The sequence below is a fragment of the Fomitopsis serialis genome, assembly GCF_022376445.1.
Source record: "Fomitopsis serialis strain Sig1Antser10 chromosome Unknown B0H18scaffold_166, whole genome shotgun sequence".
Classification (NCBI taxonomy): Eukaryota; Fungi; Basidiomycota; class Agaricomycetes; order Polyporales; family Fomitopsidaceae; genus Fomitopsis; species Fomitopsis serialis.
In genome coordinates, this window is record NW_025955126.1 from 46,605 (window position 1) to 63,224 (window position 16,620).

Sequence of the window (16,620 nt, forward strand, 5' to 3'; positions counted from 1 at the left end):
TTTCGATGCTAGCTCGTCAGACAGGATCCTCAGACCGTTCAGACAGCCTGTCAGACCTCCCAGCTCGTCAGCCAAGATCAGCCAGGGCATAGAAATCAACTAAATATTATTCTATTAATCACTACTACTGTTACTGTACAGAATAGCGCTAGCTAATCATAATGTACCATAGAATTGCGCAAGCTACCGCCTGCGGGTGCGCACGGTGGGCTCTCTCCCGCTCGTTGCATTCGTACTCGGTGGCCTGGCTCCTCCTCAGGCTAGGATGCGGCACGCTCATCCTCAGTCACGGGCATATGCACGTCGAGCTGGGGTATGCCCAGGCCCCAGCTGTTGCTCGGCAGGCCGTTGCACGCCGCGCCGGATGCCTGGTGGACTGTTGCTTGTCGCAGTGCTGCTCGTTGAGCTGTGTCGTACCAGGCTCGGGCACGTTATGTACGGCGAACTGCCAGTGGCCCGCGTCGTACCCGTGCGCGTCGGTTCGTGATCCATATCTGTAGGCGGTCAAGTCTTCGATGCTGGTAGATCCGTGCATGGTATGTTAAGACTCGTCAATTGCATACCTGTTGGGTTTGCACCAACGGGCTTGTGTCGTCAGCTGGTCGCACGCCGTCAGACTTCGTGCATGTACTCACACTCCGTCTTCGTCAATATCTCATACTTCGGGCTGTACACCTCGTCCCAGGGCTGCACATCGAGGTGGCACAGCGTCCGCGGGACAAGGAGCAGGAGGTCCACGTCGAACGCCGAATCGACGTACAAGACCGCGCGGCGCAGGCGGGGGAGGAATGGCTTCCCGCCGTTCGCCGTAGAGAGCGCGCATGGTACTCGGCGGTCTGCCTCCTTCTCGTGCGGGGGTACGGCACGCTCGTCCTTGGGAAGTGTATGCGCGTCAGGCAGGGATGACTGGTTGTTGCTCGGTGGGCCGGGTGCCTGGTGGGCTCATCCGTTGTTTGTCGTGGTCTCGTTGAGCTGGGTCGTGTCGGGCTTGGATGCGTCGTTGAATGGTATTGGTTTGCGGCAGACAGGCCCTGGTCGTAACAGTGCGTGAAGCGTCGTATCCGTATGCAGCCAGCTCTTGCTGGCGGGCCCGTGCGCGACGTCTGGTACATACCTACTGTGCTTGTGCTAGCGGTCCTGTGTCGCTTGTGAACGCGCGCACCGGGGCCGTCTTCGCCGCGCTCATATGCTTGGACAAGCATGCTCTGGGGCTGTCTCCGTCGTGTTCCGGCCATCTTTGGTGGGCAATTGCCGCGGTTGGCTACGGGGTCGAGGTGGAAGGCGGTGCACTCACCTAAATTTCGCGCCCTGCTGACCACAGCCCCCCGTCCTCCCTCTGCTAATCCTTCGCGAGCCTTCAGCGATGCTCTTGACGCGTCGCTGAGGCTCGTTGCGGTGCGGTCGCGTAGAGCGCGATCTTGGGCTGCGCAGTAACCTGCTACATACGCTCTCTTGCAGATGGGCCGGCCCGGTGTGTACTGGAGGTCGGCGGCGGGCAAGTGACGGCGAAGCAGACCGGGAGGAGGGGGCTGACAGTGAAGGCGGACAGTGAGTCTGAGGCTTGAAGTCCGGCGAGCGCGCGTGACGTGTCGTGGCTGAGGCGCTTAGCACTTCTCGCTTCCACTGGCCCTCCACACGCACGTCGAACAGCGCCAAACTTCTCTCCTCCTCCTCGACGTCGCCGACCAAACATCGATCGAACTTCAACACTACGCGGTAGCGTCGAAATACACGCGAAGTGCGACGGAGGCGTGAGGATAACACGGAGCTAGGGGAGATGGGCCATGGAAAGGAGGCCAATAGGTTGCCAATAGGTGAGTATGCGCCTGCGTGCTCATTCACCTGCCCACTCGCCAGTCCTCCCGCTCGCCCCTTCACCCTCTCGCCCCTTCACCCTCTCGCCCCTTCACCCTCTCGCCTGTTCACCCGCCCTTCGTTTTCCAGTTCCCTCGTCCGCTCATCCCGCAAAGCACAGACTCTCGCGGCCCTCCGTCAAGGAGAGGAACAGCGGGCGTGCTCGATTTCATGTATAGTGAGTCCCTCGCAACTCATTTGTGATGTGGCGTTCGCACACGGACGAGTGGCTGGCGGGGAGGACGGGCGGCGGCGAGCGGGTGGTGGGCACGAGGTGCGGAAACACGACGGGCGTGAGCATAGCGCACAGTGACCGTGAGCATGCAGTGCAAAGACCCTGCGCGGAAGCACGACTGACGAGCGGACCATGCATGCAGCATGGACGAGGGCAAGTGGACGGCGGGCTCGCCAAGTGCACAGGCGCGACGCACAGCGACGGCTCCTTGCTCGTTCGCCCGTCTGCTCGCCAGCCGAGCCTAATGAGTGGGAAATCACGTTTCGAACGGTCCACCCGGAGTGCATTTGGCCCGTTTTGAACGGTGGACCCGGGCTCGGCCGGAGCACTCCGGGTCTACCATTTGGAGCGGCCGCCGCCAGCAACGAACCGGCCGGAGGGAGGGTGGTGGTTTGGAATGGTCCGGCCGGAGTGTTGGGTAACGTTCCGGCCGGAGCTCTGGTGAACGTACCGGCCGGAGGCCTCGAGAAATATGGGTTTCCTACGGTGCGGCCGGACTGTTATCCAACGTTCCGGCCGGACCCCTGGTCAACGGTCCGGCCGGAGGCCTCGAAAAATTTACGTTTCCTAAGGTCCGGCCGGACATATACCCAATGTTCCGGCCAGACCTTTGATCAGTGACCCGGCCGGAGGCCTCAAAAATTTGGGCTCTCAACGGTCCGGCCGGGCTCATCACTAACGGTCCGGCCGGAGCACTCAGCAATGATTCAGCCTGGCCAGGGGTTGGTTTCGGACGTCTGGCCGGCCCCCAGGTGAAACGGTCCGGCCGGGCAAAATCCCAACTTCCAATGTGAACAGGCCGGCCGGAAGCCTTGCAAAATCTGGGCTGTAAATGGTCCGGCCGGGCTAGTTTCTAACCATCCAGCCAGACCCCAGATGAACCGACCGGCCAGGCTTCTCCCAGCCAGACCCCTGATACACTAGTAATATAACAACAAGAATTGTTAGTTGTAACAACCAAGCTCAATATTTAACCACCAAGCCCAGAGATGAGCCACCAAGCTCGGTATCAAACCACCGAGCTCAATAGTGAGCCACTGAGCACAGTATTGAACCACCGAGGTTAAACAGCTAGGCTCGGTGGCCGAGAAAAATTGGCCGGGCTCGGCGCCGAGGATAAATGGCCGAGGCTCGGGCCGAGGTTTCGAGCGCCGAGCTCGGTGAAAACCGCCGAGGTCAGTATCAAAGCATTGAGCTCAGTGTTAAGGGGCCCAGTTAAAGGGCCGAGCTGAGTGTTCAATGACCGAGTTTGTTGTTGAAGCACTGAGCTCGGAAATGGCCGAGGTTAAACCACCGAGCTCGGTGAGAAACGGCCGGGCCGTCAGATTGCCATATAAGGAAATTTGGTATCATCTGGTAGCCCTTCATTCACAGAGTACAGTATATGTTCCCTAGTGTACAGAGATGCCTAGTTAGGTCAGAGAATACAAAATAAAAAATGCTCACAGGCTTCTCTGAGAACGTACTATTCAACTCCTGAGGCCAGTTTTCTTTTCCCACAATGTTTGACTATCTAGAATGTGCTATTTCAATGCACAGACTACATCCCCAACAGGAATAGTCTTATTCTTTGAAGCTGAATGCAGGACAAGAGATAAGGGGCATATAGGTATGGGATATGCATGTCTGACTTGAATGTTGGTTCCTGCAGCCAATATTCTTTCCAAATAGGGTTTCACCATCTAGAGTGGTTCATTTACTCACATGGAGTAAGTGCTCCAAAGGAACAGTCTTATTCACACAAGCTGAATGCAGTACAGAGTTAAGGTGTCAAGGGTGGAGTGGGATACATGTGAACTATGTTTACTTTGTAAAGCCAATATGCTTTGCCCACAATGTTTGACAAACTAGAATGGCTTAATCCAACATGAACAGCAAAGTCCTCAAGAGAATAGTCTTATTCTTCCTAGCTGAACTGAGCATGGAGCTAAGGGGAACATGCATTATTGTGTCATGATGGGGCCTGCTTTGAATGATTGTCTGTATCAAACTGTGATGTGCACCCATGCGCATTGCACTGGCCACATAAACATCTCTCCATTGGTAATGGTCCGGCCGGACAATGCTCATTGCCAATGGTCCGGCCGGCCATTGCTCGTAGCAAACGGTCCGGCCGGTGCACTGTCCTAGGCCAGCCAGAGCAAAATGCGACACATCTGTCCAATGTATAGACTCTTCAGCTATATCATGCATGGATACAGAAGTGATGATCAGCATTGTTCAAATTGAGTGATACTCATATGAGACCAGATTCCCTTAACTCTGTACTGCATTCAGCTTGTGTGAATAAGACTATTCCTTTGGAGCACTTACTCCATGTGAGTAAATGAACCACTCTAGATGGTGAAACCCTATTTGGAAAGAATATTGGCTGCAGGAACCAACATTCAAGTCAGACATGCATATCCCATACCTATATGCCCCTTATCTCTTGTCCTGCATTCAGCTTCAAAGAATAAGACTATTCCTGTTGGGGATGTAGTCTGTGCATTGAAATAGCACATTCTAGATAGTCAAACATTGTGGGAAAAGAAAACTGGCCTCAGGAGTTGAATAGTACGTTCTCAGAGAAGCCTGTGAGCATTTTTTATTTTGTATTCTCTGACCTAACTAGGCATCTCTGTACACTAGGGAACATATACTGTACTCTGTGAATGAAGGGCTACCAGATGATACCAAATTTCCTTATATGGCAATCTGACGGCCCGGCCGTTTCTCACCGAGCTCGGTGGTTTAACCTCGGCCATTTCCGAGCTCAGTGCTTCAACAACAAACTCGGTCATTGAACACTCAGCTCGGCCCTTTAACTGGGCCCCTTAACACTGAGCTCAATGCTTTGATACTGACCTCGGCGGTTTTCACCGAGCTCGGCGCTCGAAACCTCGGCCCGAGCTCGGCGCTCGAAACCTCGGCCCGAGCCTCGGCCATTTATCCTCGGCGCCGAGCCCGGCCAATTTTTCTCGGCCACCGAGCCTAGCTGTTTAACCTCGGTGGTTCAATACTGTGCTCAGTGGCTCACTACTGAGCTCGGTGGTTTGATACCGAGCTTGGTGGCTCATCTCTGGGCTCGGTGGTTCAACTCTGAGCTCGGTGGGTGGTTAAATATTGAGCTTGGTTGATACAACCTTGGTCATTTTCCAGCTGAGCTTGGGGGTTAACAATTCTTGTTGTTATATCACCGGCAGATCAATTCTGAGGGGTCTGGCTGGTTTTGGAGAAGCCCGGCCGGTCTGTTCATCTGGGGTCCGGCTGGCTGGATGATTACAAACTAGCCCGGCCGGATTGTTTACAGCCCAGATTCCGCAAGGCTTCCGGCCGGATGTTTGGAAGGTGGAATTTTGCCCGGCCGGACTGTTTCATCTGGGGTCTGGCCGGAAGGTTAGAAACCAACCCCCGGTCCCGGCCGGAACATTGAGAATCCAAATCTTTGGAGGCCTCCAGCCGGATCATTGCTGAGTGCGCCGGCCGGACCATTGCTGAGTGCTCCGGCCAGACCATTGCTGAGTGCTCCGGCTGGACCGTTGAGAGCCCAAATTTTCGAGGCCTCCGGCTGGGACACTGATCAAAGGTCCGGCCGAAACATTGGGTATGTGTCCAGCCGGACCGTAGGAAGCCTAAATCTTTCGAGGCCTCCGGCCGGACCGTTGACCAGAGCTCCGGCCGGGACGTTGGATAACAGTCCGGCCGGACCGTAGGAAACCCATATTTCTCAAGGCCTCCGGCCGGTACGTTCACCAGAGCTCCGGCCGGAACGTTACCCAACACTCCGGCCGGACCATTCCAAACCACCACCCTCCCTCCGGCCGGTTCGTTGCTGGCGGCGGCCGCTCCAAACGGTAGACCCGGAGTGCTCCGGCCGAGCCCGGGTACACCGTTAGAAACGGGCCAAATGCACTCCGGGTGGACCGTTCGAAACGGTCAAGTTCCACTCAGTAATGTGGCCAGCCCTCCCCTACCCTCTTGCCAATGCTAGCCCACCCGTCTGCCTACACACTCGCACGCTCGCCAATTCATTCGCCCGCATGCTCGTCTGCCTCGTCGCCATCTCACTAGCTTGTTCGCCTGCCCACTCTCGCCAGTTCCCCCGCCCGCCTTCGCCTTCTTGCTGATGCGCTCGCATGCCCGTCCTTGCCTGCTCGCCACTTACCTTCTTGCTCGCCTTCCCACTCGCTTGCTCAATCGCTTCCCTGTTCTCGTCCGCTCAGCCTCGCCTTCTCACTAGCTCTGTCATCCGCCCACTCTTGCCAGTCCACTCCTGCCGTCCTCGATGCATTGCCCGCCCAGGTTCTTCTCAGCTCGCTCATCTGCAAGCCCGTTCGCCAATTCGCCTGCCCGACTGCCCGCCTATTCGCCTGCCCACCTGTTCGTCACTTGTCCTGCACCCGCTTCCTCTTACGGGCCACGCTCCTGCTCGCCCGTCGAGCTCGGGATACCCATAGGTATACCCGAGCTCGGCCCAGGACGAATCCGCATGCAACGATCTGACTGCGGATTCGGAATCCAGCAAGCAAGCATCCACCTATGCCGACCCCGCCCAGCGAGAGGGTGTTCGAGGACAAGTCCACCGAGGATAATTGTGCGCGGGACAAACACGACTAGGCGTAGACTACCCGCATCCGTGTCGACGCGTCTGAACCCGACGCGCTAGACTGCGAGAAGGATCAGGGTACATGTTAGGTGAGTTGAACGCTTCTCGTCAGCTCCGCGCGAGGCTGATCTCAGCAAGCAAGAGCCTACCGACAACGACCCCAACAAAGACAAGCATGATGCGTACTAGCCCATCGAACACGTGTTCAACAAGGACCAGCGGAATGAGCGGGAGCTGGCCGAGGACGAACCCAGCAAGCAGAAGCATGCAGACGAGTGGCTGCTGCTGCCGGCCTGTGCAAATGGGAGAGCAGACGGGGCAGATGGGTCGAGAGAGGGTACACGGGGCAGGCGAGTCGGCAGATGGCACGGGCGGCGAGATGGCAGACAACACGGCAAGACAGCAGACAATGCGAGAGAGAATAGACTATGCTGCTGATGTGACTGTGTCGACGATGACCATACATTTTAGTGTAGTTTACCCACTATTGTTACTCTTGGTACAATGAAACAATCAGCGCTCTCGAGCCATTGATGTACGAGCAATAATATTGTGGCTACTGCAATTATCGGAATTGAATAGGTGTCTTCATCTGATGGGTCTGAATAATCTGACAATGCTGAGCTACCTGATGCACTGAGTCGCTCTGAGGGGTCTCTGTCAGCCTGTCAGATGCTCAGAAATTGCCGAGTTTGCTGATGTACTGAACACAAGCAGATGGCGTGGTTCATGCTCGGCCTTCTGGTCGATGTTCAGCTGCCTGGTGGCGAGTCAGTCGCGGACTTGTTCAGTGCTACGAAAGCCCTTCTGGACTTCGTGTATATGGCACAATACTCGGTCCACTCAGGCGCGACTCTGGTCGCACTCGAGCGCTCACTGTCCGAGTTCCATGCGAAGAAGGATGTCTTCATCCGGCTTGGCATACGGGACAACTTCCTCCTTCCGAAGCTTCACATGATGACTCACTACGTCCGCGCGATCAAACTCTACGGTACGACCGACAATTACAATACAGAGTCCACTGAGCGACTCCATATTGATTTCGCGAAAGAGGCCTACCGCGCGACGAACCATAAGGACGAATTTCCACAAATGACCCAGTGGCTCGAGAGGCGCAAGAAGATGCTGCAGCATGCCAACTACGTCGAATGGCGTCTCCTCAGAGTGCAACGTGAGCAGCGTGATCTCATCGCTGCACGTCAAGAGATACACTGGCGGCCGCCAGATATGGCATGCCCGCTACATCATCTCATGACGAAGCATCCCAGTCGAAAGGCGGTCCCTGTCGCCGAGCTCGTGTCTTCTCAGGGCTATGGTGCGACGTTTTTTAGGGCTGCTCTTGCTCGCTTCGTGGTGGAGTTTGACAATCCAGCTCTGGCACGAAACGACGTCGAAGCTCAGGCACTCCAGGTCCGATTTCCATTTGCGACTCTACCGGTCTTCCATAAAATCAAGTTCCGCAACGTCAAGTACCACGACAAAGAGACCCTCGATTCAATCCATGCGCGACCTCGTCAAATAGGTCAGAACGATGAAGTACTTATACCGGCGCGCTTTGACACTGCACTCGTACGTGTTCGGCAAAGCGAGAACCTAGAAGCTCGCAATGGCCTTGCTGGTAAGATTCCCTTTAATTCGGTCTCCAACAATACTCACATGTAGTATGGCACAATAGATATGCATCAGGAAAAAAGTTTCGGGGCCATAGCACACAGCCATCAGTATATACCCCCTATAGACAGTATAGTACCACGTAGCATAGCAGCCAACCATTATAGTAAGTTGTAGGTCTATAATGACTTTGCTTGACATGCTATAGGAATATACAATATCACGTCCCATCTATGGCCGAACAATCACACTATGTGTGTTGTGGCTAATGCTTGTAGTCATACAACAGTGGGCGTAGAATGATTGATTTATTCATGACAACTACTTACTACATGCAACAAGTACTCTACTCAAGTGAGGTAACATAGAATAACAAGAAGGCGCGCCAGTAGTGCTCGTACGCAGCATGTCGTGACAGCGCGGGGTTGATTAGCCAGGCCATCGCGCAGTCAGTGGCCCAGAAAGTTTGCCAACAACAGGTGCAGCGAGCTCGTTGCTCATTGTACCATCTGTAAGTAGTGCTCTAGACATCAGTGCATCAAAACAGGGAATTGACGTGTCATGATGAACCCACTAGAGCATGCGTCGCGCACGCCACGAGACACATACTACTGTCGAACGGCGGGCTCGATATCAACATGCACATTGTGTGATTTGGCGTAAGAAATCAATGGGCTGTGGTCCCGTCGCGCGCACGTATGGGATTAATCTACACATCGGGTCCTTTGGCGAGTACGCAGGACGCATCGTCATCTTCATTGGCAGCGTGTAAGTCGGGCGAAGGGTTTGACGTATGCACTACACGACTGTCGGTGGACGGTGGTTGGTGGATGGAGCATACCAGACGCACAGCTATGCGCGTCCGACAAGTTGCCGTCTGTAGTAGCGGGCACGACGTATAAATCGTCCCGAGTGACGGAAGTGCCGTCTTCGTGGCCAGCAGGGCGCACGACGAACTTCCCGTTCGTTGATCGCCTGCTGGTGCGGGTACTGGCAAAATCAGCCGTGAATGGGGTGCCTAGTGAGAGCGTACCTTCCAACTTCAAGCCTTCGTACTCGTCCTGTTCACTCGCACCACAGAATTCCCTCTCCTTTCCCTTCCCGCTCTCCTCTCGTCCTTCTCGTCCCGTGTTCCTTCCACGTTCGGGCGGTCGTCTCGCATCCCGGGCTGCACAGTTGCGTGGCCCCAGACCCACATGTTTCACCAGGGATCGCCACAGTCGAGTGCTAGAGCGCGAGAGTATACAAGAGGGCCGCAAGATGAGCGTCTGAGTGATCGGCGGATATGCTGGCAAACGACGGAGCAAGCGGGAGACGGCAGAGCGGGCAGAGGCGGGCAAGCGGGAAGACGACTGAGCGAGCGAGTGCCAGCGGGCGAAAGAGTGAGGCGCGCCAGTCGTCTGCAAGTGCGAAGCGCTCAATTTGGCGAATGCCAATTGCAGCCACAACTGCCACGACGCACCGACACACGACTTCGCGCTGCTCTGACTCAAGGCCTTTCCTCACGTCCACTGCCCACAGCGTCCTCTCCTCCATTTTCACCTTCGTCTCGCCCTTGCCTGCCTGCCGCAGATCTCCGGGACACGCAGATGGGCCTATTCCCAAGAGACGGGGTGTGCGGCACGCGGCCGCAACGACCGTCAGCGATGCACGAAGAGCATTTGCTGGCACCGACATTGATGGGCCCGCCGCGTGCAAGTCTGGCTCACGACGAGCATGAGCCCAGGATGTGACAAGGTCAACCACAAGGTGAGTGTGACGAATTATCTGCGCATTTCTACACTTGCTCCATCTGCTCGTCGTCCACTCCCTTGCCTGCTCTCCTCGTCGTCCGCTTGCCCATCTGGCTGTCTTTCCTGTCCGCTCGCTTGCTGCTTGCCCACTCGCTCTATCGTCCGCCTGCTCGCTCTATCGTCCGCCTGCTCGCTCTATCGTCCGCTGGCTCTCTTGCCCGCCCGCTCTCTCGCCGTTTTGCTCTCTTGCCGTCTCCCTCTCTTGCCGTCTCCCTCTCTCGCCCACTCGTCTTATTGAGGTGGGACCGTGACGCGGGCGCTTGTGGTGACGCGGACACGTGACTAGCGAACGGACTGTAACGGACGCGTTTAGTGTACTGCTACCTCAGTCGAGTACCACGAGGTCGAGACTGAGGTAAGCTCGTTTGTAGCATTTTCTCATGGACTTTGAGCACTCATACTGTATTTCGTAGACTGTGTAACCTTAACAGGTAGAGTAATAACAAGTCGAGTACCACGAGGTCGAGACTGAGACTGTGTAACCTTAACAGGTTATGAGCCCCGCTTCGTCTTCTTAACCGCTTCCTCGTCGTACGAATCGACAACGCTTTAAGGGTACAACCACCCGACTTCGACGCCTCGTGACGATCCCACGACAGGACGACTGTAGTCCACGCGCATATAGCCACCGAAAAACCGCATACACCCACGATCTCGCATATATCCGCTATGTCCGACGACAAAGAGAAGGTCATAATCTTGCCGGAGAACTTCCATCTCACACGGACCAACTGGGTCCAGTGGAAAAGTAAAATTCTCACCATCATCGAACTCCAGGGCAAACTCGATCATCTACTCGGAAAGTCGACCGCTCCTCAGCCTGCCGGAACCACTCCCACACCCGCCGAAACCACAGAGCTTGCAAAATGGACCAAGGACGACTTGCACGCGAAAGCGACTTGTACGCTCAATATGGACATCGAAAGCTGCGGAGTCGAACCGCTTGGTCTCACGGCGGCTGAGTTCTGGAAAGCGTTACTGGGGGTGAAGGAGAGGCGGAGCGAGTTAGCGGTGTTGAACGCAGAGGAGTACCTCAAGAAGTGCAAGTACGTCCCTGGTGCAGACATCCACGCGCACTTCGAGGAACTACGCCGTCGTCGCAAGGCGTGTCGGGAGATGGCGTCGCCTCTCACCGATCATAGGTTCGCTATCATCATATGTCAGTCAATGGGCGACATCTACAACCACGTTACCGCTGGGCTTCTCACGAAGTCCGACCCCGAGGACGTTATACTGACTATCCTCGCGGTCCACGACAACGAGATGCTGCGTACAGGGCAGCCACAGAACCCTCTTGGAGCTACGCAGACCTCAGTGCCGAGCGAGCCACAGATCCCGACGACCTCGGCGTTCATGACGGCGGCGAAGGCAATCCTTATCTGCGAGTGGTGCTTGTGGAAAGGTCACTCGAAGGAGCGATGTTACTGCGAAGGAGGAGGGATGGCAGGGCAACAACCATCGAGCTGGAAGTCGCCGCCTCGACCGAAGAAAGGGTCGCCGGCTGACTTGGCTCATCCTATGGGATCCAACGCATCCGCCAACGCCGCTGCATCACCTTCCATACCATCGACGTCTACCTCAATCCCCAACTACAACGTCTTCATGGCGAGCGTGACATCGCTTGACCCACAGGACACCGCAGACGGTACGATCCGGGCTTACCTCGATTCGGGAGCGAGCCACCACTATTTCACGGAGCGGGCGAACTTCTCCGAGTACATGCCGTTGACGCCTCACTCCGGCAGCAGCGCGAAGCAGGGAGCCGAGTTTATGATCATTGGAGTCGGGTGCGTTCACGCTGTGTGGCTCGGGAGTGGGATACCCCCGGGCGCGATGATGTTCGAGGGGTGGGGTGATCCGTTGCTTCAGGGGTAAAGGTGACATGGGTGGATGGGGGTGTACTATGAGAGTGGAGGGGAGACGTGCCGGGGAGTGATCTCACAACGATGCCTCAGGCTCGCTGACCTCGTCCTCGGTTCTCCAAGCCTCGCAAATCCCTCTGTTTCCGACTCGTTCCTTGGACTCTGTCCTGTCTCGACCTTGACCTCGTTCCGAAGGTGCCTTACTCTCGCTCTGCAGTCGCTACGCTTGCTGAACTTGTTCCGCGGTCGCCTCGTTCTCGTTCCGTGGTCGCCCTCCTCGTTCCGCAGGTTCCTGTGCTCGTTCCGCGAGCTCCTAAGCTAGCCCTGCTGACCTTTGTACTCGTTCCGCGAGCTCCTACACTCGTTCCGCGAGCTCCTATGCTCGTTCCGCGAGTTCCTATGCTCGTTCCGCGAGCTCCTAAGCAAGTCCTGCTGATCCTTATACTCGTTCCGCGGGCCCCTATGCTCGTTCCGCGAGGTCCTATGCTTGTTCTGCAAATCCCTGTACTCGTTCCGCGAGTCCTTGTCCCCGATTACGTGGCGCTGCGTTCGTCCGAAAGATTCTTGACGGCCCGAGTAGATCACTGATGACCAACCCGGGGAGATGCCCTCAGCTCCAGAAAATGTGATGAGAATGGGTGCGAGCCTGGCTCGCAGCCGTAGATTCAGAGTGGGGGAGAACTAAGGTATGTACATGTCTTCGTGGCACTGTATGCCACAAAAGCTGACTAAGAGTCTCTAGTTACTATATATGGTAATCAAAAGCAAATCGCACAAAGTCCATGAAGTACAGTAAGGTGTAGGGTATCGGAGGGAACAAGGAAGGTAGTCCATGTGCTCGGAAGGAACATGACAGTCCAGAGAGCCCAAAATAGGTGAATACACATACTGTCCGGGCCTATGTGGGGGCCACTCCCCACATCTCCCCCATACTCGAATTGTGACCGTCCCCGGTCACCTACTCCCCGCGAGGACCCTGCCTAACCGAGAGCGATCCATTGCGACATGAATGACGCGAGTCCATCTGCTCGACCATTTTCTGTGCCGCACCCCCGAGTCGCGTCAAAACCTCGCGCATGTTCTTCGTCCTCGTCGAGCCAGCCGTAGTTCCGACTCGCCTCGGCAATCGCACCCTCTGCGTCTCCACATGGCAAGTACTGGACAATCCACCGTCCGTTCTTGTCTAGGTGACCGCAGCTGATCAGCTCATCCCCGCCCGCCTCCTCCGGGATACTGCGTTCGGCCAACTCCACAAGTAGACACTCTCCACGTCGAGACCCGTTTGTGTCGTTGATCGCGCCATGCCGCCGACCACCAGATCTGATACCTTCTCTCCGCAGCTCCCCCATACCCGAATTTACACTCTGAGATTGCCCTCGTTCCGTTGAACCCTGCATAGTGTGATCTCGGCCCGTACCTAACCAGCGCATGAACCCGCTGCGCAGCCGCTGGTCTGCCTCCGCAACTGCCTTCTTCGCTTCGTCGCGCGGAAGGGACTCAATGACCCACTCTCCCTGCTCGTCGAGATGGCAGCAGCTGGTCAGCTCATTATCGCCTGCCTCCTCCAGGATGTTGAGTCCCGCCGACTCCAGCCGTAAGCACTCGCCGAAGCCCAATTTTTCTGCGTCCATTGCGATGTCGAGCTGACCACCACGTCCAGCTTCTCTCCGCAGCGCCCCGGTACTCGGATCCACGCTCTGCGGTCGCTCTCGTTCCGCTGGGCTTTGCATAGTGTGGCCTCGAGTTGCGCCTACTATCCTGCGCGTGGACCCGCCGCGCAGCCGCTGATCTGCTTCTGCAACGCCCTTCTTCGCCTCATCGCGTGGAAGCGACTCAGTGACCCATTGCCCGCGCTCGTCGAGGAGGAAACAGGTGACCAGCTCGTCATCGTAAACCTCTTTCGTCATCCTGAGCTCAGAGAACCCGACAAACAGGCACTCGCCGAGTCCAGGTTCATCCGTGTCGATCGCGCCGTCTCGCCAGCCTCCAGCCCCCGCACTCTTCCAAAGATCCCCTTTACTCAGCTCCGAACTCTGTGGTTGCTCGCGTCCCGCGGGTTCTTGCGTTCTCGGGCCACCTGGCCCACCTGCTCGTCCAATCTCCCGTTGCGTCAGGTGCTCGGTCCTAGGGTTATCCGGGATCGCTCCCCCAAGGCGCACACGCTCGTGTACCAGGTACTGCGCTAACCATCTGCTCCGCTCGGCGTCCTCGTCAACGGTGCGTGTGTCGTCCTCCGGGGTCCATTCATCTGCCTGCTCAACTTCGCGCAGGGCGGCCTCGGCTTCGAGTCGCTGAATGTACCCCCATAGCCGCCGCCCGTCCTCCGCAATATGCCAGCACGCGACAAGGTCGTCCTCGGGTGCCTCCTCCGGTGTATCGGTGTCGAACTCGCCGAAGTCTCCTAGCAGCCATCCCTCTTCCGGCTCGTCTTTAATCGCGCACTCCTCTGACAAGTGGCCATTTAACGCTGCTGCTGAATCGTCCGCATCACTGTCAGGTCGCAAGGTCCGTAGCAGGTCGACTGGCGAGTCGATATTCTCGCTGACTTCAGCACAGTTCCCGCCCTCGCACGTACGGTCCAGTGGATCAAATGTACTGTCTTGAGGTTCGTCGCACGTAGCTGTCGCCTGTACTCTGTGCAGCCAAATGGCCTCGTCTCGGTCGCCTTTTCTCGGCCTGAAGCTCGCGCCCTGGTCCGTTTCGCTGACCGTATGCGCAAGCCTGCCCATCCTGCCTCCTTGCCACGGTACATTTGCGTCCACGAGGTATCCGGTCTGCTGACTGCTCGTCCCCTCGTACTTGGAGCGCGCGTCGTCCTTGGTTTCGCTCAACAACTGCTCCCCGGCTGCTATCCGTCTCGGCACCCTCCATGTCTCGCCACGGCCGGTACGTTCATCCGCCCGCTCCCCCATACTCGGCTCAGCACTCGCCTCCTGGTTCGTCTCGCCGCGACCATATACGCGTCTGGCTCTCGCACCTCGACACCACGGTACGTCCGCATCGTCCGCTGATAGTCCGTTTGGCTGGCTGACCTCGAGCAGGTTTACTTGTAAAATCCCGACTTCGCGACCGCCGTCCAGTGCGTACTCGCCCGTTTCCTCTCGCTCGGCCTGTCCATCCTTGGTCTGTGCGCACGAAGACGTTCCCGGTTCGCCTTCCAGCCGCAGCGTGTACCTCGTGTCATTCTCGCCACTCCTCTCCTCAGTCACCTCCCCCTTACTCGGCTTCAGGCTCACGGTCTGCTCCGTCTCGCAGCGCGCGAGTCCACCTCTTGCTCTCTGACGTACGGGGTCCCCTTGCTTACTCTCGGGTCGCTCCGGGCCTCGCATCTCGGGCTCGGGCTTTCCTTTACTTGGCTCCAAGCTCCCGCCCTGTTTCGTCTCGTCGCGTGCACGTACGTCTTCGAGGTTCGCTTTCAGCCCATATGACTGGCTGATCTCGACCAAGTCCTCCTGCGGTAGCCCCTCGCCATCGCTATCCTTCGCGCGCGCGCCCGCTTTCCTACACTCGGTACGTCCGTTCTTTCCTGCCGTGCGTATTGATGTCCTTACTTGAACCTGTTGTCTCGCCGTCTCCTGCATCTCGCTCGGTTCGGTGTCTTCACCCGCGGGCTCGGACTCCCTATTACTCAGCGGCAGGCTCACGTCCTGGTCCGTCTCGCCGTACGCCCGCGCGTGGCCATCCGCCCCCAGTGGTTCGTCAGTTCCAGCTTCTCCGGTCGGTCCGTCTTCGCCTCGCATTTGCAGCGAGATTCCCTTGCCTGTCGCTTCCATATCCCCGGTAACTCGGCCCCTGGCTGTACTCTCGTTCGGTGAATGCTGCTCGCCGCCATCGCATCGTCCAACTGAAGTGCTCGCCCTTCCCCGGCCCAGACATGTTACTAGCTCCTCGTCCTGTAGTACGTGGTCTTCCTGCTTCGATTCGGCCTCCCCGCTCAGCTCCAGACCTCGTGTCTCCTTGCATCCACCCTTAGTCTCAGGAAGCTCCTCGTCTGATGCCTCTCGCGGACCGGGTTCGCTCAGTCCGCAACCGTCCACCTCCTCCGGCACCGCCAATCCTAGCCGCTTGCTGTCAGACTCACTCGACTCATCCGCTGGACTACCGTTTCTTGCCATCGCATCCCCCCTTGGGCCCTCGTTCAGCTGGCTCTCGACGCACGCGTCCGTCATGATCTGAGACCTGCTCCCCCCTTCTCGCTGGCGAGCGTTTCGACTGGCTGTTCCCTCGCGGACCTCGCCTCATCGCTCCGCAACGATGATTCGGGTTGGACTTGAGGTCCCATGGCGTGTACCGCCGTGCTACACCCAGTGCGCTCGCTAGACGGCTCGGAGTCTCCTTGACTTGTCTTGAAATGCCTTGGCTCGCCAGGCCTGATACAAGGCGACTGAACACTTCCCTCCGCATCAACCCAGGCCCCGACTGCTGTACACGGCCCGCGATCCCCCTGCTTTGCTTGATCGATCGGCCGCTCCATCGCGCCCTGGGTTCGTGCAGCCTCCGTTCGCCTGTGCTCTAGTCTCGAGCCCTCGTTCCACTTGCTTCGCCACCGAGTTGTCCCCCTCCTCTCGTTGCCTCGCGACTGTACACGTCCCTGTGTGCCTTCACATCCTCCGATCGTTGGAATACCGCCCGTCGGTTCCGGCAGCGCGCCTCGCCAGATGGTATCGCATGCGAATC

The 16,620-nt window shown here is 57.2% G+C and overlaps 2 protein-coding genes across 2 annotated transcripts; both read left to right on the top strand.

Moving 5' to 3' along the window:
• Window positions 1-1,606: 1,606 nt before the first annotated feature.
• On the top strand, window positions 1,607-2,162 carry B0H18DRAFT_1046267 (uncharacterized protein). The gene is made up of 2 exons (XM_048030780.1): window positions 1,607-1,814; window positions 1,858-2,162. The coding sequence occupies exons 1-2, from the start codon at window positions 1,778-1,780 to the stop codon at window positions 2,031-2,033; spliced, it is 213 nt and encodes a 70-aa protein (XP_047886451.1). The 5' UTR covers window positions 1,607-1,777; the 3' UTR covers window positions 2,034-2,162.
• Window positions 2,163-7,375: 5,213 nt separating this feature from the next.
• On the top strand, window positions 7,376-8,339 carry B0H18DRAFT_1145653 (uncharacterized protein; the record flags this gene model as incomplete). Its single annotated transcript, XM_048035686.1, has 1 exon — window positions 7,376-8,339. The coding sequence occupies exon 1, from the start codon at window positions 7,395-7,397 to the stop codon at window positions 8,337-8,339; it is 945 nt and encodes a 314-aa protein (XP_047886452.1). The 5' UTR covers window positions 7,376-7,394.
• Between the last annotated feature and the right edge of the window lie 8,281 nt (window positions 8,340-16,620).